This window comes from Cinclus cinclus, chromosome 8, assembly GCF_963662255.1.
Source record: "Cinclus cinclus chromosome 8, bCinCin1.1, whole genome shotgun sequence".
Classification (NCBI taxonomy): Eukaryota; Metazoa; Chordata; class Aves; order Passeriformes; family Cinclidae; genus Cinclus; species Cinclus cinclus.
In genome coordinates this window covers 20,409,348-20,435,129 of record NC_085053.1, presented here as the reverse complement: position 1 = coordinate 20,435,129, position 25,782 = coordinate 20,409,348, and the positions used below count along the sequence as shown (strand labels likewise).

At 48.8% G+C, this 25,782-nt stretch overlaps 1 protein-coding gene across 1 annotated transcript in view; it reads right to left on the bottom strand.

The window, feature by feature from the left end:
* Positions 1-25,782, bottom strand: part of PTPRF (protein tyrosine phosphatase receptor type F) — a 285,818-nt gene that overhangs the window by 22,288 nt on the left and 237,748 nt on the right. Inside the window, exons 17-23 of the mRNA XM_062497725.1 lie at positions 25,505-25,602; positions 20,012-20,265; positions 19,183-19,273; positions 16,013-16,225; positions 12,777-12,928; positions 9,513-9,628; positions 3,656-3,753 (exon numbers count right to left, since the gene is read on the bottom strand). Of these exons, the coding sequence (XP_062353709.1) occupies positions 3,656-3,753; positions 9,513-9,628; positions 12,777-12,928; positions 16,013-16,225; positions 19,183-19,273; positions 20,012-20,265; positions 25,505-25,602 (1,022 nt within the window). The remainder of the gene's footprint in view (positions 1-3,655; positions 3,754-9,512; positions 9,629-12,776; positions 12,929-16,012; positions 16,226-19,182; positions 19,274-20,011; positions 20,266-25,504; positions 25,603-25,782) is intronic.

Here is a 25,782-nt window from a genome sequence, read left to right as displayed (position 1 = left end):
CCACAAGTTGGAGTTCGGAAAGGAATAAGGAAAAGACCTTCCCCTGGGAAGGTGATGCAGAATCTACAACACTATAAGAGAGCAGGAACCAGTGCTGGTTGGAGCCAGCCCATCCTGTGTTTGCTAACAACACCGGAGGGGACAGCAATGCTCAGCTGGCTGGATCCCACAGCGGGAGTGTGATGTGTGGTGCATGTGTGCCGGCCAGTTTGTCCCAGGGCAGGTACTCCCGCACCGTCCACAGGCAGGATCCAGCCCCGGAGCACGGGCTGCAGTGTGGGAAGGTGCCCAAAGGAGGAGCTCCAACACAGCGACAGCGCCTGCCACCCCCTGCACATCCACAGTCAGCGGCTCAGCCTTCCTTCTATTTATTTAATTCCATTAATCCCACACTGTAAATTCGCTGTAGCTTTCACTATACGCTAAAAATGAAGTATTCTCCTGGTGCAGCCAGGACAGAAGCAGCTGCCAGACCCTTGTGCCCTGCTCCCCAGCTTGTTGCCTGCCTGTACAGCGTGATGGGGCTGCGCTCCCCACATCAGAGCAGATGGCAGCAGTGAACTGTGCCTGCAGACGGCTCAGCTCCCAGCAAATGCATTTTAGCCTCTCCTGCTGCACCAGGGGTGTACCAGGAGGTACAGCTGGGGTAGCTCCCAGGTGCCAGGGGCGAGGGCTAACCCACAGCTCATGAACCTGCTCTCACTGCAGCCAGCCCATAGCTTGCTCTGTGCTGTCACATGGGCTGCATTGTCACGCGGGCTGGCAAACTGGTGTGAGCAATATTATTTGTTCTCTGACCTGTGGGAATTGAGGTCAGATGGTTGTGAGAAATCCCTGCCACCCCTCCTGCCCCTCTCCCAGGCATGTGGGGAGGTGCTGACAGGTCTTGTTTTATGTCACCTGTGTCTAGGTTACCCTGCTATTGCTTGCACAGCCAAGGCAAGCACCAGACTGATGGCTCTAGGCCAGCTGGCCTCAATGGTTAGAAGTACTGTTAAATATTTGCTCTCTGCCTGTGGTGCCACTGCTCCTGGAATGTGAGCCATCTATAAACAGCCCTGCACCCACCCCACAGAGATGTTAGGCTGACAGGCTGCTCTACAAAAACACTTAAAATGCAACTATTTCAAAGCACAATCAAACAGCAAATGGGCCTTGGGGGTTCACCTGCCATGCCTTCCTGCCTTGTGTCTCCCTGCTCAGCTGTGCCATGCCTATTCTGGCTGCACCATTATGCCACGGGGAACAGGGTCAGGGCCTTCACTTCTCAAAATGCATGGTCACCACTAAGCTCTTCGTAAGGTCTGGGGCCCACAGAGTGCCAGGGTGAGCACTGGGACTGTATCAATGCTTACTGCAAATGCAAGCATGTGGTGAGGTGTGGTTCCTGTCTCTTGGGCTCGCGCAGGGGCCACACAGCCTGCTTCCCTCCCACCTCTGCTGTTTCCACATCCACTCTGCAGATTTCCTTAGTCAGCAGCACACACCATGCCTATCCTGCCCTGCAGCCCTCCTACCTAAGGGAGCTGTTGCCCTGCCAAACCCACACATACAGGGACTGGGATGAGAACAGACCCGCTGCCGCAGCAGTCCTGCACAGGCAACTGCTGTTCTCTTCAAACTCAGTCCAGGATTCTTCTCACTGCCATTTCAAATGGGAAATTATTGCATCCCCACATACCAACAAGATGCAAGCCCTTCTACTTTTGGGTCCATCCTAATGTCAAACACTGTACAAGTCTGTCATGTTCAGCAATTTCCAGATGATGAGGACTCAAACACAGCAGAATCCAGGGGAAAAAAATACGTGCAACAATCAGCTACTTAATAGCTGCTTCAACATGAGAAGTACAACTGATTGGTGCTCTCAACCAGCCATGATATTCTAAAGAAAGAGAAATGAGAAGAGAGAGACTCATGAAAGCATCTAAGAGAATTTACTTAATGCTCATTTTTTCCAAAATAGTTCCCACAGCTCAGTATTATGCTGCAAGCTCTACTGAGCACAGGCCTAGTGTGAGGATGGGAGTGCAGAGACACTGGGTCCTGCTGATTGAATCCCCACTGTGCAACATAGCCACAGCCTGCCTGTAGCAGAGTGGACAGGCCTGCTTAACATTTCAGTTGCAATGGTAACAAAAAGCCCAAGGCAGACAGATATGACTGCACATTTTGGCTCCACTGGCAGGACATACATGAACACACAGGTAACTGCAAGGGAAGCACATTATTCCTTTAAACAGTTCCCAAGTCACAATGTAATGCTGTAGCTCATTTTTCTGGTTCAGACAGTAAATGCAGAGGGATGCCAAGACCCTCCACTTGGCATCCCAAAGCAAGAAAAAAAAAAGAGCTCTGTGCCTTCCCTGGATACACACAGCACACCCTTTGAACTAGCTGGAATTCGTCCCTTACCTTCTCACCATAAAGATCTGCTTTCCCTTTCCTGGCATATATACTCCTACCTTGTGGGCAAATGCTCTGATCTCATCTCATAAATCAGTGTAGGTATGGTGCAGGAAGGGGTGGCCACAGGCACAGGCAGATAACAATTCAAACAGAAGAGATAACACATGCAAAGAACACTTCCCAAATTGATTCCCTCTCTAATACTAGTGGGGGGTTTATTTACAAGTCCCCTGCAGCTCAACAGGGCTCTACATATAAGCACAGCAAAACATCATCCTGCCATTGCTTCTCTCACGGCTGCAGAGGAACTAGTCCCAATTTTAAACAGTTGCAACCTAATCATGCAGCCTGGAGAGTGACAAAAAATGTGAGGCAGCCCTCAGGTAGGTCAGCCCCTTCCCCTCCACATGTGCACCCCCTTGGCAAGCTGTTCTCAGGGGAGGACAGGGCTGGAGGGAGTTGGGCTGAGAGAGGTTCAGTGGAGGGGTTCACCAAACACCCAGCACATGTCTGTGTGAGCAAACAAAGGCAGCATCAGTGGTGGATGCAGAGAGTACCTACCCAGGGGATCCACCAGACACACAGATAAAGGTAGAAGCATGATCCGGAAGTGCAGGCAAGTTTGCAGCTCACGACTGCAGGCCACAGGCAGAGAGAGCTCTGTGCAGGGAGGGGAGCTTGGACTACTCCAGGGCAGTGGGACATAAGCAGAGTTTCTATGGGCACTGATGCTGAATGGCACAAGCTAATGCCAGTGGGAGATTGGATGGGGAAACCAGGAATGAGAACTCAAAACGCATGTTTGTTGGCATCAGAGGATGGCGCAGAGAGCAAAGCTTTGAACACAGATGGAAGTGAATGGGCACAGGATGCTGCAGACCAAAATACCTCAGCCAATCTGGATGGAGTGCAGCCCTTACAGAGCAGAACAAAGTAATCAGTGACAGTCCAGGTAGGCAGACACGAGCTCCCATTCACTCCTAAGACCACAACCATGGTGGCAGCATGGCAGGCTACTGTGCATTCTCCTGCAAGGCCTTCTCCCTGTGCCAGCCATGCTTCAACTGCTCAAGGCGAGTTCCCACCACTGTGGGGTTGGCAGGGAGAGCTGGCAGGCTCTGCTGTGGGGACTGGCCACGCAGTGTTGCTGCAGGGGAGGCACAGCTCAGCTTTCACCAGGCCCTCTCTGTTGGGGTCCTGGCCAGCATCACTCTGCCCTTGCTGTCCATCCCGCTCTCAGGCTCACCTCATACTCCTGGGAGAACTTCAGCCCATCGTTGGCCTTGAGCCGGTCGATGTTGTCAGCGAGGTCGGTCAGAGGGATGGGGGGGTGGTCACGCATGCCTGCAGACGAGACAAGGAGGGAGGAGGGAGAGGAGAATGGTTATGGCTCTGCATGGCCAAGGAAGGCTCAGCAAGAGCATGTGCACAGCAAACCCAGGAGGTGGGTGCAAGGTGGACATGTGTGACTATGTGAAGTGCCTGGCGAGATGGATGGGAAGCTGACGAGCTCACATGGCATGCGGCACACACTCCCGGAGCGCATGGGGCAGTGAACAGAACACAAAGGTGATGTGCAGAATGTGCATGACCGGGTCAGCATGCTCAGACAGTACAGCCACCGGGCACACAGAGCAGGCCACGCAGCGGGCAGGGCTCAGCCAGCCCCGGCAGGAACAGGCTGAGGATACGCTGTCACTGGGCTTCCCGGGCTTCTGTGTGGGCTGAAGTTGAACACACTGATCCTCTGGCACTCTCACCGCCAAAGGCTTAGGCTGATCCTCTTGCTTACCCCTAACAATGGCATTAGCCACAGAGAAACTCTGCCAGACCTACAGTGAAACCTCTGCAGTGCATGTGTGGTTTTGTGGGTAGGCAGATGCTGTCACAGTCCCCAGGGCATTAGAGAAGGATGAGAAGGGCTCCATGGAAGAATGGCTGAATCCCTGGTAGGACACTGTACAACGTTCTGAGAGCTGAGGAGCAGCTCTGCCCACAGCTGTGTAACTCTTCAGTGATGCTCCAGAGGCAGAGCCCACTCCAGGGCCCAAAATCCAGCTCCTCTGGGCTGGCCTGTGCAAGGCACCATGTGCAGCGACGTGCCCTCCAGCAGCTTCTGAGAGACTGCCGCAAGCTGGGATGCAGCTCAAGCCATGGCAGAATTCTTGCCCTGGCCAAACGAGGGATGCAACATTACAGCTCATCCTGGGCACAGCTGAAGCCCTGCTCAGCAGAAAGGCTCAGGAGGGGATCCCACAGATCTCACACAGGGGACAGGTATTATGTGGGTGTGCATGCAAGATTGGGAGGAGCCCTTCTGGGGCTCTGGGATTCAGAGCTTAACCATCACAACCTCCTTCTCTGATGCTGAGATGTTGAACGGGCAGGAATGTGATTGTGAAACATGTCATCCAAATCCCAAGGCTCATGACTCCATCGGCTGCTCTGTGGGTTTCCCAGAAACCCCACAAGGGTAATAATGATTATTAATAGGCTGAAGCTGTTGACTCACACCCAGGGAGACAGGCTGGAGCACAGCCAGAAGCTTCTCAATTGCTCAGGAGGCTGAACACTGCCACAGATGGCAGTGATGGACCACTGAGGTGATGGAGCAGTCCCCAGGCTGGGTACACACATTTTACACAGTGGTGACAAGTCACAAAGTGATAACATGGAAGTGTTACACCTCAGACCTCTGCATAAAATATCTGACATCACTGCACATAGGCAAGACCCAATCCAACACACACTCATCCTGCCATTGCTTGGCAGTGCACAGCTGTCCATGGATGGCCTGAGAACACACAGATAGGTGGAGAAGGAAATAACCCTATTCTGCCTTGTGCTGAGGTCCTCCTGCAGATGGTCCTGTTTGCCACTTCACCCATAAGGATCCCTGAGGTGGCTGAGAAGGCTCTCAAAGGGACAGAAATGATGCTGGTTTTGGCACATTTTCCTCACTCATGTCAGAACTCTGAGGCTGTAGCTCAGGAGCAGCCTTTGCAGAGCTGTCACTGATGAGCAATTGAATGATGACAACAGTGTGGGACCAAGACAGAAGTGTGGGGCAGGAAGGAGAAAGAGACTGGAACACAACCAAAGTATGTGCTTCTTCCAACATGGTTATGTACAAAGTACAGCAGAGCCAAAGACCACAGCTGCTGAGAAGTGAGGTCTCTCCAAAGGTAGCTTGGATTGACAAGGTGGTCTCTCCAAACTTGTGTTTTGCCAGCCAGAGAAGTGTTGTAGCAACAAAAGAGCTGCAAGAGCAGGCGGAGAAAAAGAGGTGGCTGGAATCCCATTATGCTGAACCTAGAAAAACAGCCACTGATGGTGAAGGGCAAGACCAAGATTTGTACACACTGCCAGGACTTCCACAAGCTCTTCCAATTGCTCTGGCAACAGGACAGAGAGCTCACCATGAGGCTAGAAGAGCTCAGAGGTCTCACAATGCCCGCAGGGACACACACGGCAATGCCCTTGGCTCTGCTCCCAGGGGTAGTATTTATCCTACATGCTTCTTCCATTCCTGTGTGCATACACAGATGCCATGTACATCCCAGAATAGGGTGGCCACACTTTTATGTTTGTTTGAGGATGAACTTGAGGCTCAGAAGATGACAAGTGATAAGGTGGCACTTTTATCTGCAGGCTGGTACTACTCTATCCAAGCTGCCAGAGCAGAAAGTGTCTCCTTTGTGCCTGGGATTCTGGTACCAACACTGCAAAGTAGACCAAATGCAGGCAGTCCAGAGACCATCATGTGTTCTGCCTAAGTCTATCACAGTCTATCACCCAGCCTAGGGAAACCAGTTTGCCTGTGGTATGAAAAGAGTGTGTTCAACCACTGAAGAGCACCCTTCAGTTTGTCCATTTGGGGTTTTTAGCTGGTCATTTCCTCCTCCAGAATGGCCAAGGTTATCAGTCCCCTTGCAGGACCAGCTGCAGGCCTGGCAACATGGCAGAGCCTGGCCTACCACTCAGGGGGTAGGAGGCTGGAAAGCAGGGGAAGGGCCGCTGCAGAAGCCTCCTGGCAGCCCATCACTCAGGACCTTCCCTTCTGCACTGTGCTGCGGTGAGCTGCTGTAGTGCCGTGCGAGCAGTACCGAGCCTGGCCCCGCACATCATGTCAGAAAGTGAAATCACTGCCATTTTACAGTCTGCTGTGAGTGAAGGTGATCTTCATGACATTGAAACAAAAAATACAGAGACGAGAGAGAAAGGGAAAGAAAAAGCAAAAGGTGTCAAAAGATAAAAACAGGAGTTAAAACTAACTTGAGATATTCGGGCAACAGGGGACACTGGCACCTGCAAAGAAAAGAAACGGGGCAAGAACAGAAATCCCATTAGCCTTTAGTCATCATTGCAGAGGTTCAGAGATGGAAAGACAACGAGATGAAGATGAAAAGCACCATATGCCACAGCACCAGGAGCTTCCCTCCTGCACAGGACTGACTGCCTGGCCCTGGGGGCTGCTCTGCAACTGGCTGTTACACAGCAGGCTGTTGGCTCTGGCCAGTGCCATCCCTGACATTGGCAAACACGTAGAGCTGGAGCTACTTGCAAGGAAATGAGTCCACAGGCCTTCATGTGACACCGAGAACTATATTTCTTGCTGCACACCACTGGGCCCAGCCCCAAGCCCCAGGGAAGCCTGCAAGGACCAGTAGGTGGCAGGTAGAGGGGGCATCTGTGCTACTTGGTGGCCGGGGGACTGCACTCAGCCTCAGTCACCTCTGCTCAGTGCCCCTGAGCCTCCAGCTTGCTCATAGCTCATCAGCAGCACAACTCAGTCTCATTTCATGGTATATTGGGACACTGCCTGGTCCTGTATCCTCTCAGTGTCTTGGCACAGCAGTACGTTAATACAGGGAGGCCAACAGTGGGGAATAACCCTTGTCTGAAGTAGAAACCACTAAAATGAAAAAGCTTAATATTTAATAACAGTAGACCAATTAATTATGCATTAAACAAGTTTTCCCTGCTCAGCAAGCTCCAGCAGGGATACCAACTACCAGGGCTGGTGGCCAGCACCTCTTGTCAATGCATCCTCACAGCAGAGCCTCGACCTCCATCGGGTGACAGGGGCAACAGCTTGGACCCATTTGGCTTGGTGGATTTCATGTGCCTCATTAATGAGGACAAGCTCGTCAGGAGCTGGAACAGTCACTTGAAGCTGCATGACACCCGCTTCCACCCCTCAGAAACTCAAGGGACGCAGTGGGGACAAGGGGAGGAGGACAGAGTGCTGTCTTTTTGGTAGGGGAGCATTGTCTGGCAGTATCCCAGGGTCCTGCTGCTGTCTTGAGTGAACTTGGGACACTCTGGCGTGGTTTTGTCTCTCCAGAGAGCTCTTCAAATTTACCAAATGAACAGCATTTTTGGCTTTTCCTCATTCATAGACAGGAAAAGAAAATTTCCTGGCTCCCTGTCCCTCTGATGGCAGCTCTTGAACCTTGCTACAGGTCTAACAAGGGACATCCTTGTTGCAAACACCCTGACCTCTCTGAAGATGGGAGCAAATGCAAGCCCAACTTGGCACAATCCTCCACGCAATGCAAACCACAAGCATACAGCAAAGATGGCTTTTGTGCCCACATAGAGACATGTCTCAGAAGCTTGTCCCCATGCACAGCCGTCCTGGAGCAGTCCTGTTTAACACCATGCTCCTCATCAAGAAGCTGCATGCTGCTGCTGACTGTGTGTGACCCCCTCCCTAGTGCTGCTCCAGTAATCTGCCTGTTGAGATGTTCTTCCTCTGGCACATGTCTCCCTTGCTCCCCACAGCATCTTCCTCCCATGCTGTGACACCATCCTGTGCTGCGCTGTGGCCAATTAAGGTGCCAGCTCTGCTGGCAACTACTAGCCTGCTGCTGCTGCCCACACATGAGATCTGTCACTGGTTCTGTCTGGGAAATGCGCTAACTATGGACCCGACAGCTGCCTTGGCACAGAAAAGTTGTGCTGGTGTAGCTCACCCCAGGCGTGAGCCAGACTGCTGTGATGGCAACAGGAAAGGCTGTTCTTGCCCCCCTGCCAAACACAGCAGTTTTACATCAGGAGATGGCCCCTTCAAAACTCTCCTGTTAGATGAAAGCTCTTAGATGAATGAACAGCAGGAGGAAAAGGAAAGTAGGTTAGAGACCAGGAGGAGCTGCAAGTTAGAAGAGAGCTGTATGTACCTCATTTGCTGCTGAACTGCTCCCTCCATCACAAAAGCCCAAGTGCTCCCTCAGTTCATCAGTTCATATAGGACTTGGACTCTCTGAAAGGCTCTGAAGGAGTCAGGGCTAGCCTGTCTCTGATCACTACAATGACAGGTACTGTGCTTTCGGTGCCATCAGAGACGTGCAGACACAAAGCAGAAGCACAAGACCTTTCTGCAGTGTGAATTACAGTTGCCTCCATGAGCTGGCAAAGCTACAGCCTGAGGCATCCCAGGCCAGTGAAAGCAGCATGCAGAGAATGGCTTTTAACTGAGCTATCACCCTCTGCACTGAGAGCACCATGATCAGCAGAGTCCTTCAGTGGGCCACAGCACTGGCTGCAGAGCACTATAGTCTGCAGGTAGCTCTTCTCTTGACCCTTAGCTGAGCAGAACAGGAGATCAGCACCCCAAAGAAGGAAGCTGCTGGGACACCTCAGCAGTGTAAGAGCTGTATGTACCTCCTGACTGCCCCAGATGCAGCCCATGAGGCAAGTACTACACCAATTGTGCTCAACACTGAAGCTAACCCGGGGTGAAGCCAGCTCAGCACCTGGGAGCATCCCAGCTGTGGACAATCCCAACTGCATGGAAGCTCCTCCCAGTTCAGGACAGCTGTAATGAGCTTCACACTGTGTCTGACACACACCACACATCAGGCCAGCCCCTTCCAGGTTCCTCAGCCTCATGGGCCTGCAGTGACAGGGTCAGGGAGAAGGATTTGCAACCCAGAGGGCAGACACCTGGACATCCTTGGTCTAAAAGCCCACTCTGTGTCACTGTGACTGAGAAGGTGTGGAGTCTCCTGGAGGGAAGGACTGCAACTCTGCCTCTGGCATGGGGACACGGAGAAGGGGAACCAGAGGAAGCAGATTCAAGAGGATGAGCTGCTCCTTACCTGGAGTCTGGTAGTTGAGCCGCCTCATCTCAACTGGGTCAGATGAGTGGGCCAAGAGTGAGTCCTTCAGGCCGATGGAGTGCTCATCCTTGGAAGAGGGGGAATGTGCTCTTTTCCTGTGGACAGAGAAGGCAGAGACAAGCAGGTGAGTCCTGGCAGAGACTGGCATGAATCACCCTAGCAAGGAGTCTGGGTCCCTGTGTCCCAGACACCCAGGTCCATCCCAGGTTCCTGGGGCTCTGGGTAAGTCTTATCATATTCTGTGCCTCCAATGTCCCATCTATGAAACAGGAAAGATTATATATAAGTGATGTCAGATGTTTGATGAGTGAGGCAGTTTTGAAATGTAGTACTCTGCATAGTATTTATTAGAGAAAATACAGATAGATGCAAGATGCTGTTTCCTTTTACTGTCTCTAGGAACTATTTCCTGTAGTGGAAGGATATAATAAAATTTTTTTTCAAGTATTAGAAATATTTAAATATAGAATGCTGTAATATAATACTGTAAAGGCTCTTCAGGGTGTGTTTTATTGGGCCATTAATACATGTCTTGAATGGTTGAAGGCACCCAAGGCGTGTATTAATGGAACAATAAAATACAATGTTGTCTCTTCATGCTATATTTATGCCTAAAGCGATGCCACCACCTCAGGCTCTTGCTGGAATTCACAGGCAAAGCAGGGACAGATCCAATCAAAAAGTGGACAAGTGAATATTAAGGAAAATGTAATACTGCAAGAAGAGTTTCTAGTGAATCTCTCAGTCCCACTTCTACCTCTAGATTACAAATATAGTGGGTATAGCCAAGGGCTGGAGAAGGGTGTTGGGCAGGAACAGCACAGCAGTTCTCTCTTCTGAGCCTGTGCTGACCCTTGGACTTGGCCAATGCACTGAGTATGCAGGAATACACAGAGACTTTGGCTACAGCCCCCAGATGAATTCTGCCTGAACCCCTCTGCTGACCCGATGCTTCCTGGAAGAGAGGGAGCTTGCAGCACTGCTGCTCTGCATGAATGCTAGCATATTTACCAGCCTGCAAATGGCAACAGTCAGTCTCTGCTTTGTGAGGCACCTGGAAGCACACTGAAGGGCTGCCAGGTTCTGCACAAAGGCAGCTGCATCCCTGGATGGTGGTGACCCTGAACCATGCATGATCCCAAATGCTCTCATGGGCACAGGGCACTTTGACTTCCATCACAGGCTGGGCATGCTGGGCTGCCACTAATGAGAAGCACTTAGAGAAAATTCAGTGTATAAATCATGAGTGAAGCCTGCATGTGTTCCTTGTGTGGCCCAGCCTGTGAGGAAGTTCCATCTGCACCCTGAGGCTGCAGCAAACACTGCAGTTGTTCAATGGGGAGAACCAGCTTCTGAGGCATCTCAATATCTCAGAAGCCTTCCAGCTGCCTGGATGAAGGCAAAAGAGCTGAAGGACTGAGAGCACTGATAGAAAGAAAGGAGAATATACAGCCAACAAATAAATCTCCTATCAAGAGCACAGCAAGATGTGCAATGTGCTACTGTGCACCAGTCCTCAAGCAAATTGGGCCCTCTTTTTTGGGGAATGGGCACAGCACATAATTATACTTTATCTTTGTCTCATTAGCCCAGTCAGGGCAACTGTTAAAGTATCCTTCAGTTCCCAAGTTATCCACTGCTGCTCAGCTTCAATTCATTCCCATTAAAGACTTGCCATTCTGAGTATTACACACATATACCTCTGGAAGAAAATGCCTCCACAGAGAGGCTGGACAGCCAAAAGCACAGCATCATTCTGAGCACATGGGTGGTGCTAGAAGAGGGTATGCTGCTCCTCCATAGGCTAGGATGCAGCAGGGACATGTATGTCAGGTCTGGGCACCACAGGCAAGTCTGTGCTCCACCCACACGACTCTGGGACAAAGCAAAGCCAAGGCAAGGTTGGAATATCTTCTATGGGGCCCTGGGACAGAAATCTGCTCTGGGGCCATTTTTTCTCATTAAAAACGAGCTGTAAAGAAACATGTTGTTTCTTAGAGTTTCCCAGTATTCCCTCAGTTTCCTCATCAGAAAGTGCAAGAATGCACCTGCATTCTTGAGGGAACAGCTCTGTCTGAAGTGACTGAGAAAACAAAGGAACCCCTGTAACTGCTGTTATTGTCGGGGTTTTTTGATTTTTAATTTAATTGCAAAAGCAATCTGGGAAGTCTTTATGTTGGAACTTCTCCCTGAGAGCTGTGAGAGGCTGACAACTGCCAGGAGGCTGATACCTTTGAGGAAACAAAGTCTTTGTAAACTCCTAAGGCTGGCATGCTCCACACTCCCAAAAACAAAGATGCCCCTTCGTAGCTTCAGGCTTGATTTTTAAAAAGAGAAATAGACTTGAAATTTTAGGAAAGGAAAAAGATAAAATGGATTCATACCTTTCTTGCTTACTAGATCCAGGGAAAAGCAGGAACAGAAGAAAGGAGATGATCACTGACACAGAAAGGCACTGACTGCACATGCACAGCAGAACTCCATTTAATCAGACAACAAAGGCAGCTCCCTTCCCCAGCTAGAGAGATATATGTAAAGAGAGAGCCCAGGAGGAGCAGAACCTCAGAGCTGAGCTTACAGAGAATGACCTACTGTAATTGAACAGGCTCCATGGACACATGCAAATGCAACCCATGGCTCCTCAGGAGGACTAACAATCATCACAGACTGCAGTTACAACTGGAGCAGGGCTGCTCTGCCAGGCAAAAGGAGGTGTCTGCTCCCACAGTGTGAGTGAGGGTGGTTCTGATCCAGTAGTCAGGACTGAGAGGCCCTAAGAACAGAGCTCCACTCTGATTTCAGCCTGTCCATGCCCTGTTCTCACCACCAAGGTCATGTTCTTCAGTCAAAATTCACAGGAGGGGGGCAGCTGCCACAGATCAATCAGGCAATTTCGATAGAGAACCAGTACTAGAGAAGCTCCCAAGGCTGCCAGTGGAAGCTGTGACCAGAGAACAGTCAGACTGGATTTAGCGACAAAGCTGCTCTCTTCTGTCCCATGCTTCCAGAATTCACAGCAGCTGTGTCCAGGGGCTGATATTAACTACTTTCTGCATACCCAGCCCTTCTCCTCTCTTACAAAGCAGCCTTCTGCTGTGCCAGGTAGAGACCTTCCTCCTCCCCATGACCTCCAAGGACTGTCTGTCAGAGCACCCTGTATCTGAAGGTCACAAGGAAGGCTCTGAAGGTACCAGTACCTCTAGTGCTCATGCTGTAACTGCCATGTCCCAGACTGGATCTCACCTTTTGAAGAGAAGTATGGCAATGACAATGATGATGATTAATATCACAGCCAGGACAGGTCCCATCACCCACAGCATCTCTGGTTCATCCTGCTGCTTTGCTGATGCCACTTCCATCACGATCTCATCCGAGTAGGGGCTGGCTGCATATCTCTTCTGAACAGCACAGGCAGGAGAGGGAGAGAAAAGCAAGCATCCATTATGCTAAAGCAACAGCTACATCCCTGAAATGCTGAGGTTTCCCCTTGCTTCTGGCTAGCAGAGAATAGTCAGGCTTCTCAAACCCCAGCAACATACCATGAGATATTCCCTCCCTTGGCATCAGTGGAGATCATGCTGTGGAAACAGTTTGTGCCTGGTGTGACACATTCTGGGTGCCAGCAACTTTGCTGGTCCGATACAGTTCCAGTGCCAGCAACTTCATGGCTGACAAACATGACCTGGAGGTGCAAAATTGAAGAAGCCCAGCTAAGAGCCACTTGCCAGCCCTGGATTCTCTTGGAGCCAAATCAAAAGCTTTTGAATCCCAACCAATTGCACAATGGGGCTGGCTGATGATACCTAAGTGGTTTACAATACCTGCTGTGCTGATATCAACACATCTCTTCAGGATAGAGTTATATTAGGAAAACCCCTGCTGGGCCAGGCGGGTTTTCTTAAAGGAATGAAATGACAAGAACATTTTCTACCTGATGTCTTTGACAAACAGACCTTAGAAAGAGGCTCCTTCTTACATGTTCCTTTCCTTTCTGCCATGCAGCAGCCCAATGATTTATTACCTGAAGGAACAGCTTTCTAGTCCTACTAGCTAGATGGAATCAGCAGAGACCCAAACCCTTCCTGCAGAAAAATGACACTGCACCTGGTATTCTGCTGCTGTTGCTAAGGCTTATGGAGTTGTGTTGCATCTTCACAGCACAGCGTTGCTGGGTCAGAAGGGTTGAATGCCTTTCCCCCTATTAGAGGGGCCCAGAGCTATATCAGTTCTGCGCCTGTGGCTTTTGAGCAGCACCTGCTGCCAGGCATTAAGGAGTCAGAAAGCTCTGCTCCTGCCACAGAAAGTTTTGGTCACAGAAGAGGAGCTGTAAATCTCCCGCTTTAAGGTTGGAGTTTAAACACGCACTTCATGTCTTCACATATGTGAACAGAAGAAAGGGAAAAATCAAGCCTGCTGGTGTCACACAAATGCACATCTTGATCTACTCTCACAGGTGCCCTTGATCCCAGCCAGGCTGGTTTCAAACGTGTGCAGTACAAAAAATGCTCTTATCTGGGACATTCCTCTGGCAGCATGCACTAGTTCAGCATCCTAGCTGCTCTCAGATTTATCAGCAGAGGTGCCACTGTCTGGGAAAGAAATGTGGGGAGTGGTTGCCACTTTGTGAAACCTTTCAGCCCTACAAGACCCTGTTTCAGTAACTGAAATAGCTGCCAGCTCCCAGTTTAATTCTGGTCTTAGAAGAAGTCTGCACAGGACCACTGCAACCCATCAGACTGTTCCTACACTCCTGTGTCCAGTTCAAACAATGGGGCAGGGAATCAGCTACAGCTCTGAGCATGGCACAGACAATAAAGCCTGTGACTCTCCTTCCTTGGGCAAGTAGCTACTCTGTGAGGGAGGCAAAAAGGCTTTGCCTGCGACTCCCCAGGAAGGTCAAGGTGCATGGGTGGTGGGGGAGGGAAGGAGCACATGCTGATGTGTGCAGCAAGGTATGACCATCTCCAAAGCTTTGTGCAGGGGGCAAAGATTTATTTTTTCAGACACACTTCGGAGGTATCGCCTTCCAAGGTAAGTCAGATGCAGAAGAGATCAGAAGGACTGTTATCTCAGTGGCATTTCCAAAAAGCAGACTGTGAGGTGCAGGTGCCCCTGCTCCCAGAGAGAGTGTTTCAACCACATTCCCTCTGCCTTTGAAGAAGGGCAATGTTATGCTCTCCTGCTGACAGCAGAAACACAGTAAGCAATTTCAGAGGAGCTGGGTGGGGGAGATAGTGCACAGCCTCAGACAGAGTGCCTCATGCTCCAAATGAAAGTGGATGTGATGCAGCAGGGGATGCAGCAAGGTGGTCTGCAGGAGCAGGGTATATAGGAGGTTTCTAGGGCACTACTGCTGGCTGGTGGCTTACTAGAGGGCTGTGGCAGGTCAGTGCTAGTGAGGAGATGATGATTATAGTTGGAATCAACTAGTTAAGATCGCCTGTTCTTGAAAGGGATTGTCAGGATAGTGCATCTCAAGGCCTCTGCCTTATCTTGTTGTTAATCTGTGATTCTTCTTCCCTCACCGGTGTGCACATCTTGCCACAAGAACATGTGAGCTGGATAAGTAATAAAGAACTCAACCTGCCCTAATGAGCCATTACAAGCCAATGAAGCTGAGGAAGGAAGCCACAGTTTGGAATCCAACCAAAGGATTAGGTGCATCTCTATTATTTCCATTATTTACACACTGGCTGCTGCTACTGCTGCCACCACCACTCCTGCCCTGTGTTTACAGTTGGACATTGATGCCCAGGTCTTGCTGTGCTGCTCCTTGCTTATTCCATCAGCCTCTCCCATGCCCACGCCCTCTGTGCTGCCGGCTGCTAGCAGGGAGACGTGCAGGAGCAGTAATCCCCACACAGCAGGGAAGTGCACCTTTGCCCTGCTGACAATCCACTGCAATGGGAGACAGGTTTGCTTCTCCAGATGTCATCTCAAAGTGAAATTCTGGGCAGAGAATTTCACCTGTGAGGTGAAACCCACCTGTGAGGGCGGGTTTGCAGGGGGAACATCCTGTTCACTGCAGAGTCTCAGCAGTTACTGTGCAGGGCAGGATTTTGTGGACTGTTTTCTACAGATGCTTACTTGAACCGAAGCAGAACGAGAAGCCATGCCAGCCATGTGCCAAACTCTGCTCTGAGCACAGCCCAGCAAGCCACAACTGAGCTTGTGCAGAATGTGTGCGTTGACACCGTCCTCCACTCTCATCTGTTATGTGGAACACACGGTGCCATTTCCCTCCAAAAACACCATTTATCAAGTCAATTCCCACGGCCATCTCAGCTTGTTCAGCCCAGCAATGCAGTCTCCCTCCTCCCTTCACAGAAAACTCTGTCATCCTGCCTTGCAGCAATTGCTCACCCTGCCTGCACTGAGCCCAGCTCAGCTTTGCTAAGAAAGGCTGTGCTCACTCTGTGTGCACTGAGCCCAGCTCAGCTTTGCTAGGTCAGGCTGTGTCCCCCACAGAAAGTTCTTACCGTGTCCCCATCCTCCAGCGAGGCCAGCACAAAGCAGCGATAGCTCAGGTCTTGAGACAGAGGTTTGTTGTAGAAACCTTTGTAGTTCTTCTCATCCCCCAGGGTGAAGGTCTCAGGCAGCACATCCACTTGAGCAGCAATGTAGGGCTTGAGTCTGTCTGCCTGGCGTCGCTGCCGTCTGCTCTGACTCCCTTGGCTTATGGCCTCCAGCAGCTGGGGACAAACAAGGTGCCATCACTACTGCTGACAGCATGACACTGCCTTACGCTGTTACCTCACTGCCTGTAGCACTCAGCAGGGGTGAAGGGAAAGGAGAAGAAGATAACTGGGTTTGATTTGTATCTGGTGGTACTAAGGAACCAGAGGCAAGTATTATCCATTTAGGCATAGCTGGGGCATCTGTCCGCAGAACCTCACTGCAAGAACCTCCACTAGGATTCCAACATTGGAAGCATCCTGAGTCCTGGAAGCTGACATGGTAAATGTTAGGGCTGAGACAGCCTGGCTGTGACTGTCCTCCTGAATTATGTATCCCAACGGGCTGTGAGGGAACCAAGCCATGTTCTGTTGCCTGATTATTGGTCTGGACAGCAACTCACACTCTCTACGGACACTGGATGTGAATTATAGCTGATGCTGATGTTTAGGGAAGAAGTGACATTTGCTGTGTCTTTTCCTTTCTGTCAGTGCCTCTGCATCTCACCTGCTGCTGTGCTGCAGGCAGAGCTTCATTTAAACCACACAGAATGGTAACAGATTTCATGGAATGTTCAGAGTAAAAATGGTAAATTTCATAGTCACAAATTCATGAAAAAGGATATAATACACAAAAATCCAATTGCACTGCTAAGAATGACTCTCAAATGTTTAAAGATCTTTTTTTTTGCCAATAATAATAAAAGTGAATAAAAGTGAACATCAAGTTTGGAAGAGAAATTCTAATTCAAAATGAAGAAGGAGGGATGAAATACATTTCACACAAAAATCTACCAATGCAACAGTGTCAGGGCAGATGAGGAACATCAGAGGGCTAGGGACAGTGGTGTACACACAACGCTGCTGAGCTGGGCTTATTCCCCAAGGAGAAGCTGGGGAAGAAACCCGTCACTCCTTCCCCTTGACAGTCCATCCTTGTCCTTTTATCAGTACTCACACAGAAGCAATTTAGGAAAACTATACCTTGTCATTTATAGTAACACCAGGAAAAAAAAAAAGGCTGGAGAAATCTTAGTTTCACAAATGTCATTGTAATCCCAAGGGAAAAAAGCAGAAAGATACTTTTCAGAGTGTGGAGTTCGCTTCCTACACCCATCTCTTCCATCTGGCTGAGATTACAGCTGAGCTCTTTGGGGCAGAAAGTGCAGCTCTATGTGCATGTACAGAAAACTACAGGGCTCCAGTTGTGGTTACAGTTGCTGGAGGCTTCTGCCACTTATACATGTAATGCACAGCAAAAGACTGCATCAGAAAACTGCTAGACCTGCAAAGTTCAGATCCTGAAAAATTAGGAAATTAATACTGCCCGTGCAAAATTAATTCAGCTGTCTTACATACGTGCATTGTGCTGTACCCTTGACTGCAGAGTCACAGACTATCTTTTCTGTAAGTTCCCTGCTTTGTTCAATACACAGGACAGACAGTGCTTAATCAAAGAGCAGATATTCCACATTTTGTTTTCTTCTTTGCATTATGCAGCCTGAGGCCTTGTTTATTGCTTACTATTCAAATCCAACTCTGACGACAAAATTCATAATTTCCTCATGGGCTTTTCTACGGTGCTGATTACTATACTATTACAAGTACTTCACAAACATTAATGATCTTATCTTCCAAACACCCATATGAGTCAAGATAAAAGTGATTATCCCAGTTTTACAGATGGAGAACAGAAACACTGCAACATTAATATAAAAAAATGTCCACTAAATTTGAATGTCAAATCGAAAAGACATCAACTTGTTTTGTTTTTCAAGAAAACTAATTATTTTCTTTATAGCACTGACTGTATCTAGCTCCTATTGACTTTCTCTGCAGCTGGGGATGCTTAGGCTTTGCAAATGAGGGCCCCAGGATCTCAAACTGAGCACCCAAAAAATCACAAAATGCAAGACACTGGCTGCTAATGAAAATTTTGTCTTAAATCATTTGCCTGAGGCTGGATGAGACAGAAAGTAGTTCTTTTGATAGCTTTCAACCATCTAAAGCTGAAAGCCAAAGCAACCTTCCTCATGTTGGTCTTCTTTTTGTTGTGACATCTGTGATCCTGGAAAATTTGTGAAATGAAAATACACAGGAGACCCATGGGTGATGGTTCTCCATCACACAGGTGTGCTTCATTTGCCAAAGAGAACCACAAATACACATTGTGGAGCTGGAGCCTCACAAAAACAACTGTGATCATGTAAATAAAGCCAAGGGTTGACTTACAGCTTCTAACCATTTATCATTTCTGAGTGTTTCAAGCTTGCAACGTTGTTCTCTTAATGGATCTTTCTGGGTGTGTTTTCTTGGAATATTTCCTTTACACTTTGGGGGTGGTGGTGTGTGTGGGGAAGAATGAGCCTACAAAACCCTTGTGTGGGAGTCTCCTGACACCTGGACATGTTCCATGCCTCAGGTGTCAGAGCACTCCTGGCACAGGACAAGCTGCATCTTGGGGTAATGGCTGGTGAATGCTCAAAGCCTTTAACAAGCAGGTATGAAGGGAGCTTTACAGGTCTTGTTAGATACATGAATGAACTCTTTATCTACACTGCAGGCTTAAGTCCTGTCCAGAGAGGGAAAAGCCTCCTGACAAAGAAACTTAATAAACTGAAACCAGTAATTTTCTCTCCTAGCTTGTTTTCAACATCAGCATGGTCATTTCATCTGAATAAGTCTGCAAGGACTGTATGACTTGTGACAGGATCTGTCCTGCCCAGAGCTCTGAAACACTCAAGTGTGGTCTCCTAAGGGGGCACATTCTGGGAGGTGGCTCCTCCTTAGCTTGACTCCAGCCTCCTTCCTACATGGTGTCATTAACAAAGTCTGAGTGGGCACCCATCCCACAGCCCCCATCTCTGATGTGCAGCCTGCACCTGTGTTGTTGCATCCTGCCCAGGAGGCCTGGGCAAAGTGTTCTGGGCTGTTTGGGAATCACTTCCATCACAGCAGCTGCTACAGGTTCCTACCTGGTCCAGCTCCATCTCATCAGGCGTCCGCCACCGAGCAGTTAGGGTGCTGGTGCTCTGGTCTGCTGGCACAACCACGATGTAGTACCACCTGGGAAGGAAGGAAGTGTAAGCACTGGACCCTGAGCCATCTCTCTGGCAGGTCACTGAATAATGTGTGCTGTATGACTCAAGGATGACCTACTCCTTTCCCTGCCCTTTAAGCAGCAAAAGGGCTCAGTAAGGAAAAGGCTGGTTTCCAGCTGCACCAGAGAAAAGAATACTGCCATTAGCACTCATTAGGATAATGAAGATGTACAGACTGGGTTCCAGAGGGTGGTGTAGGAGCTGTGAGAAGGACATTTATATAATCGGATTGTAGCAAGAACCCTGGGGAAACTGTGTTTCAGCACAAGGATACCACAGTAACGAATAAGACTTCCACAAACTCGCTTTTTTAATCTCCTTGAGGCTTTAGGCATTATTTATTTAAAGGATATTATACAGTGTCAGAGAAAGTCACTCCTGATCCTCAACCGTATTTTTGCTGGTAGCATCTGGAGTATACCCACCAGGGTGAGTAAACTGTCAGAGAATTGTCTTAATTTTATTACACATCAATATTTGCTCAGAAAGAGCCAAGACCGTGATCCCATGTTATGGGTAAATCCCTGCCTCTGTACCACAGCTTTCTTGGAAATTCCCTCCCAAGTTACCAAATCCACGTTGGCAGAGGTCTGCCCTGCCTTTGTCTCCCCACCCCTAGCCCCTCACCCTTCCTTCTCCACCCACTTTGTCTCCCCACCCCTAGCCCCTCACCCTTCCTTCTCCACCCAGGCACAGCACCTACCGAACTGGCACAGTGGTCTGCACTTTGGGAAGAGTCAGTGTGAATTTTCCTTCCTGTATGTACTTGTTTGTGGCAATGGGTTTGCTTTGCAAGACATCAGGAGCAGTGCGGATTGAGACGAGGTGCTGGAGCCCCCCTGCACTGCTCCCACGGTTCATTAGCACAAAAGAATAGTCTGTGTCTGGCTGGAGGTCACTTATGAGCTTCTTCATCGAGTGGCCGTCCACCTCCACACTCTGGCTATTGTACAGAATCTGAAACAGGAAAAGGATATGTTCATGCAGCTGACAGCTGCTGCTGCAAACACACACTCAAAATAGCAGCACTAGAGATGACAGTTTGGCTCTGGGCCCTCCCTCAGGTGGTTTGGCTACTCTGTGCTTTGTAAACAGCCATAAATCTTTAGCTAAAGAAGAGCAACCCCCAGCTGAGGATGAGCTGTGCTCTCTGTGCCTCCCAGTGATGGAGCAGAGAGGGGTCATCTCAGCCTGGGTGGCCAGGGCCAGCAGTGAGGCTGGTGGTGCCACACGCACTGCTTTTCAGCACTTTTACTTGTGGGAGGATCCAGATGGCTGTGCTTTGCCCCCACGTGGAAATGAATGGGTCTTTGTCTCTTGTCTCAGGAGGCTACAATACGCAAAAGGCTTGTGGTGTAAAATCCTGTCTGCATTAAATTGGTGTCACTCCCGTGTCTACCAGCTGATGCCTGGCTGGATGCTTAATGCAGATCATCCCCCTCCCAGCAAGGTGACTGGGGGGGTTACACGCCTCACCAATGATCTGACAAATCCAGCACAGGGCTCACAAATTGGTACCCAGAACAGCGGCTCTGCAGGTGTGACACCCTGTCGTCATGGCAACAGATCCTGCCGCCACAGCCATGGGCAGGAGGTCGGAGCTGCTTTTCCCTGCTGTGCCTGCAGCAAGGGGCTGTCGGCTGGGCAGGGCAGAACCATTGGTGGCTGGGGGCAGCCCCCCACACACAGCTTCCCTGTGGACCCCTCAGCTAACATTTCTCAATGAATGCCCTGTTATAGATATTTGGGACCCCCACTTTCTCCCAGGCAGAGCAGCCATGGGCAATGCTGGATTAGCCGCAGCCAACAGCCCTGCCCTGGGAACCTCAATCTTGATCCTACTGGAACAACTCCTTACTCCAAAACCCTGGGTGCTGCTTTTGCAAAGCAAAAACTCTAGCTGAAGACAGCTAGAGAGGCCATAGGTTGTGTCCCAGCTGTGAAAAAATAGCATATTTCTTTGCACTAGGTGACTGTCCAGCATGACAGGGGTGTGCTGGATTCCTGACAATGGTGCAGAGACATAGCACGCCAAAAACTGGAAATGGCAGAGCAGGAGCAGGTTAAACCATGCAAGTTCTAGGTTTTACAGGCAGAATCCACACAGGAAAATGTGCTTGTTTCAACAGTGGCCTTGAAAGAGAGAGAAGACAGCTCTGAAGAAGACTAATTTTTTGAAATGATTTTTTACCAGCTGAGCCCACTGTTCAGGCTGACGCTGGCAGCAAGGCAGGGACCAAACTTTCCTTCAAGTCCCCTTTTCAGCAAGTGGCTGAAATCTACAGAAAGCTGCCAGCCTTCTAGGACAAGGGCAGCTGATTATCACTGTTTTCATGTTCAGTGTTGGAGCTGGAAGGAGAAGAGAGGTCCTGGAAAGAGATCTGAAGGACAGAGGAGCACAAGGACCTGGTCAGGTCTAGAATTTGCAGCTCAGTTTTTGTATTATCCAAACAGCAGTACCCACAAGCATGCTTCAGTCCTCTTCATGTCACTTTGCATGGAGTTCAGGATAGGAAAGGCGCTCCAGTTTTTTTGCTGCTGAGAAAAGACTCCTAATAGCTGCAGAGGGAAGCCAGCTATGGAGAAGAGATGCAATCAATCTCATTTGTTGATGTGCTTCAGTTTTCAGGAATGGACTGCAAAAGTAAGCTCCAAGTAACAGTTTTGCAGGGACAATGGCCCTGCTGTTGCTCCACATGTGGGAAAGGCTGTCAAAGGTAGCACAGTAAAACAGCCAGAGGGAATTGTTTTCTGATGTGACTCCTCTTAATGGTATGTTCTCCTGAGCTTTTATCCCTTTCTCCAAAGACATCTACATCAGCTGAGTGCTAAAATGAGTGAAAAATCAAAATGAAGAAATGCTTCTTACAGTACTGGAGTATCAGATAAGTAGTTGCTCTAACACAGGAGAAGCACACCAAAGACAGGACTACTAGATTTCAAATCATCTTAGCAGCTTTGCTGTCTGGACCAGCACCACCCCTCCCAATGACATTGCAATAGTACATGCACACCAGATGCCAGTAAGTCAGGGTGTGTCCCGAGGGAGCAGCCAGACCTCTCCTTCATGTGCTCCCACACAGATTTGAACAAAACCAAACTTCCAACATTAAAACCTATGCTGAAAAAACCTATGCCCACAGAGTTCTGCTGCCTCTTGGATAAGATTTCTCATGATGAATTCTTCCCTAATAAAGGCATCACCAACTGCTTCTCAGTGTGCTCTAGGGAAGACACCCACCAACTGCCTGCACATGAGCATGTGCTGGGGACAGAGACATTTTCCTAGAGCAAGAGGAGGCAGAAAAGATGGTAAGCATTTAAGTTCTGAGCTTCCCTGCTTGTTCCTGCAACTGGCCAAGACACAGCCTCTGATTCAGCACTGACACCAGATGATGATTTTTATTGCCTTGCACAGGAATTTGCATCCAAAGACAGTGAAATTAGCATTTGCAATGCTTTCCTGAAGCATCCTCTGCCATCCCTCCTTTTCAAAGCTGCTGCAGCAGCTCAGTATCCTTTTACCTGACACAACACATTGTCTTCTCAAATGTTATGCACCATTACTTAAGGCCTCTACATAAACCTTACACTAATGTAAGGGCTCAGAAACAGTCATTCATGTGCAGCTGGAAGATGCCTGGAAGCTCAAGCAGGAATGCTATTTAGAGGTTGCATCATGGCCCGCTGGTAACTACCAGAGTCAGCAGCAAATCTGGCCCAAGGGTTCTGAACTGCCAAACAGTGCTGACTAGCCCACAGATGGCTGTAAAATGTCATCTGTGCTGCTCCTACTGACAGGAGAAGATTTGCAAAGCTAGGTGGGTCCAAATGTCACTGCTGAAGGTCTCATGCTTGATTTCAAGGCAGTACAGAATGTATTGAACTAAAGATGAAAAGACACACAATATCCAATGCTGGAAAAGATTACAACTCGATGGAGAGTAAACAAGGCTGGAGTATTTGCAGGCAGGACTAAGTACTACATTCCATGGGACACACTGAGAGAAAGCACTGCCCAGCATTCTCAGGGGTTATTTCCAAACCTGTATCATTATAATTTTCAAAACACACTGTTCTTTCTCCCCATTTCTAAAATACCTTGCAAATGCTGCCTTTAACCAGTATATCCTCTGCCCCACTCTTAAGCTGAAGAATATATCTCAGAAAAATGCACTTTCCCCAAGGAGAAGGTTGTATCTATCCTTGCACTTTCCATGAAAACTCCAGAACAGTTTTCTGCAGGTGGAATAAAAAAAGGGAACAGTGCCTCTACTCCACCACAACTGCTGGGCAACATTTTACAAGGAATTTATCTCCTGGACCAGAAGAAGCTGTGAAAATTCCCCAAAGAGATCTCAAAACTTCATTATTGATTTGGCAGCAATGAAAAATCTTAAGGTCTCTGTTCATTCTCTAATAAAAAAAAGCACCAGTCCTGCCTGTGCCTCACCATTCATTGTCGGAACAATATCTACTTTAATTAAATCTGTTAAAGTAGAATATGACACCCTTTGGGACATAGATTTAGCATGAGACTGTTTATCAAGTGTAGATAATACTAATTGTTCCCATGGAGATTTATCTGCTATGCTAGTTACAGTATTAGTCTCTGGCCTCAGCATCCCATGTGCCTGAATTAGAGGAGAGAGGTGAACTTTGTTTAGAAAAACATAAAATCCTTAAGGTTAAGGATTTCTTTCAACTGGCACAATCAACAAGTTAGAGCTGACCCTCTTAGCTCCTGGCCTTGACTCACGTATGTCTGCAAGTCCAGGAATATTAATACAAAGAAGGCACTATTAGAGAAACACCCTTCTAACACTCTGGTTTGCATGACTGCTCTGAAGTTAGGAAATGGATAATGCCATCTCCCTTGTCAGCCAAGGGTTAACCCGCAGCAGGAGCAGACCCTGAGTCACCTTGTGATAGCAATCACAGCTATGCAGCTAGGAGAGGACACAGACAGGGCATCAGCATTACATCCCTGGCTCCTGGCTACCTCCAACTACTCCACCATCCCTGTGTGGTAGCAAAGGTCCAAGGGTCACACTGTCTCTTTCCAGCACTGCACTGTCAAACATTGCCCTCAGCAATGAGGGCTTTGTGCCACAAGACAAGGCCAAATGAAGCACACTGGCTCTGCAGCAGAGTGCCAAGTAACAGGCCTCTGTGAAGTTCCTCGAAGCCAGATATCTGAGCACTGATCCTAATGCCCCTACATCTGGGAGAGCTTTGAATACCACAAGGTCTTCACAAAAGACTTGTCTGCTTCAGCTTAACTGTATGTTAACAAGTGCCTGCTATTGATCAAGGTAATTCAGCTTCAGGGTTTAAACGAGGAGAGTTAGTAACAAGGAAGGGGAGGTGCTCACACACTTTGATGTGGATGCAGTTCAAGATTTCCCCTCATTCCCCTGGCTATGGATCTCCCACAGCTCATACAGGCCTTGTATCTGCACTTTAGGTACAGCATGGCAGGGGGCACATGCAAGGAGAAAGAGAAGTCACACTGCTTCCACCCTGGCACCTTTGCAGAGGCAGAAGATTGGTGCTGAGAATGGGAAGATTATCTTCAATGATGTGACATGTTGGTATTGTTTCTTTAATGGAGAGAAACTGCACTGAGATCTGTAAACTCCAGTCTTTTATCCACGTAAATGACAGGTACTACTGGGGTCAGATAAGAGCAGGAAGGCAGGGTCATCAGTGTTGTCTGCAGCCTGCTGGATGACACCACATCCAAAACTGTACTGGTGAAAAGAGAGCAGCATTCCTGCAAAGTTCCCTCTATACTGACACATTTTGTGCCACTCACACTTGTAAGACCTTCAGGAAGTTTGATGATGCTTCTTCCCTTTACTCCCTGAGATTATGTATCTGCTCTGATGCTCTGAAGTAAGTAATGAAGGTGATATGGGTGTTTGAGACAGGACATGTTGTACAAGAAGTTATTCTTAGTTTTATTAACTGGTTGGTTTTCAGACCACTTTGTCCTGCTAACTCCTTGTGATTAAATCAAATTTATAACTTTTTACACCTCAGCTCCATGTCAGGCATCAGGACAAACTTGTGTGATCACCATCATGGAGCTAAAAATGGTGAGCCTGACCAAGAGAACCCAGCTGATGCTGCTTTCCACTGTCCTGCTCACTGCTACAGGTGGAGCTTCCTGTCCTCCAAATTCCACTCTTACCTTAAAAGGCACTGCAGATTTATAGGAGTCAGGCACTTCCCAGCTCAGCAACACAGATGTTTTCATGACAGCATTGACACGGAAGTTCTTAGCAAACACTGAAATAAAAAACAAGATATTTGAGCACTGTAAAGCCAAGTCAGGAGGGAGCCAGGCGGCAGCTCGACTCCAAGTCTCTTTGTCTACCTCAGCAGCAGAGGTCAAAGAGTTCAGCTACAGCAGAGAAGTAAGAAATGAGGAGAAGATAGCAGCAGCCTTTTACCAAGTCTACAGTCTCC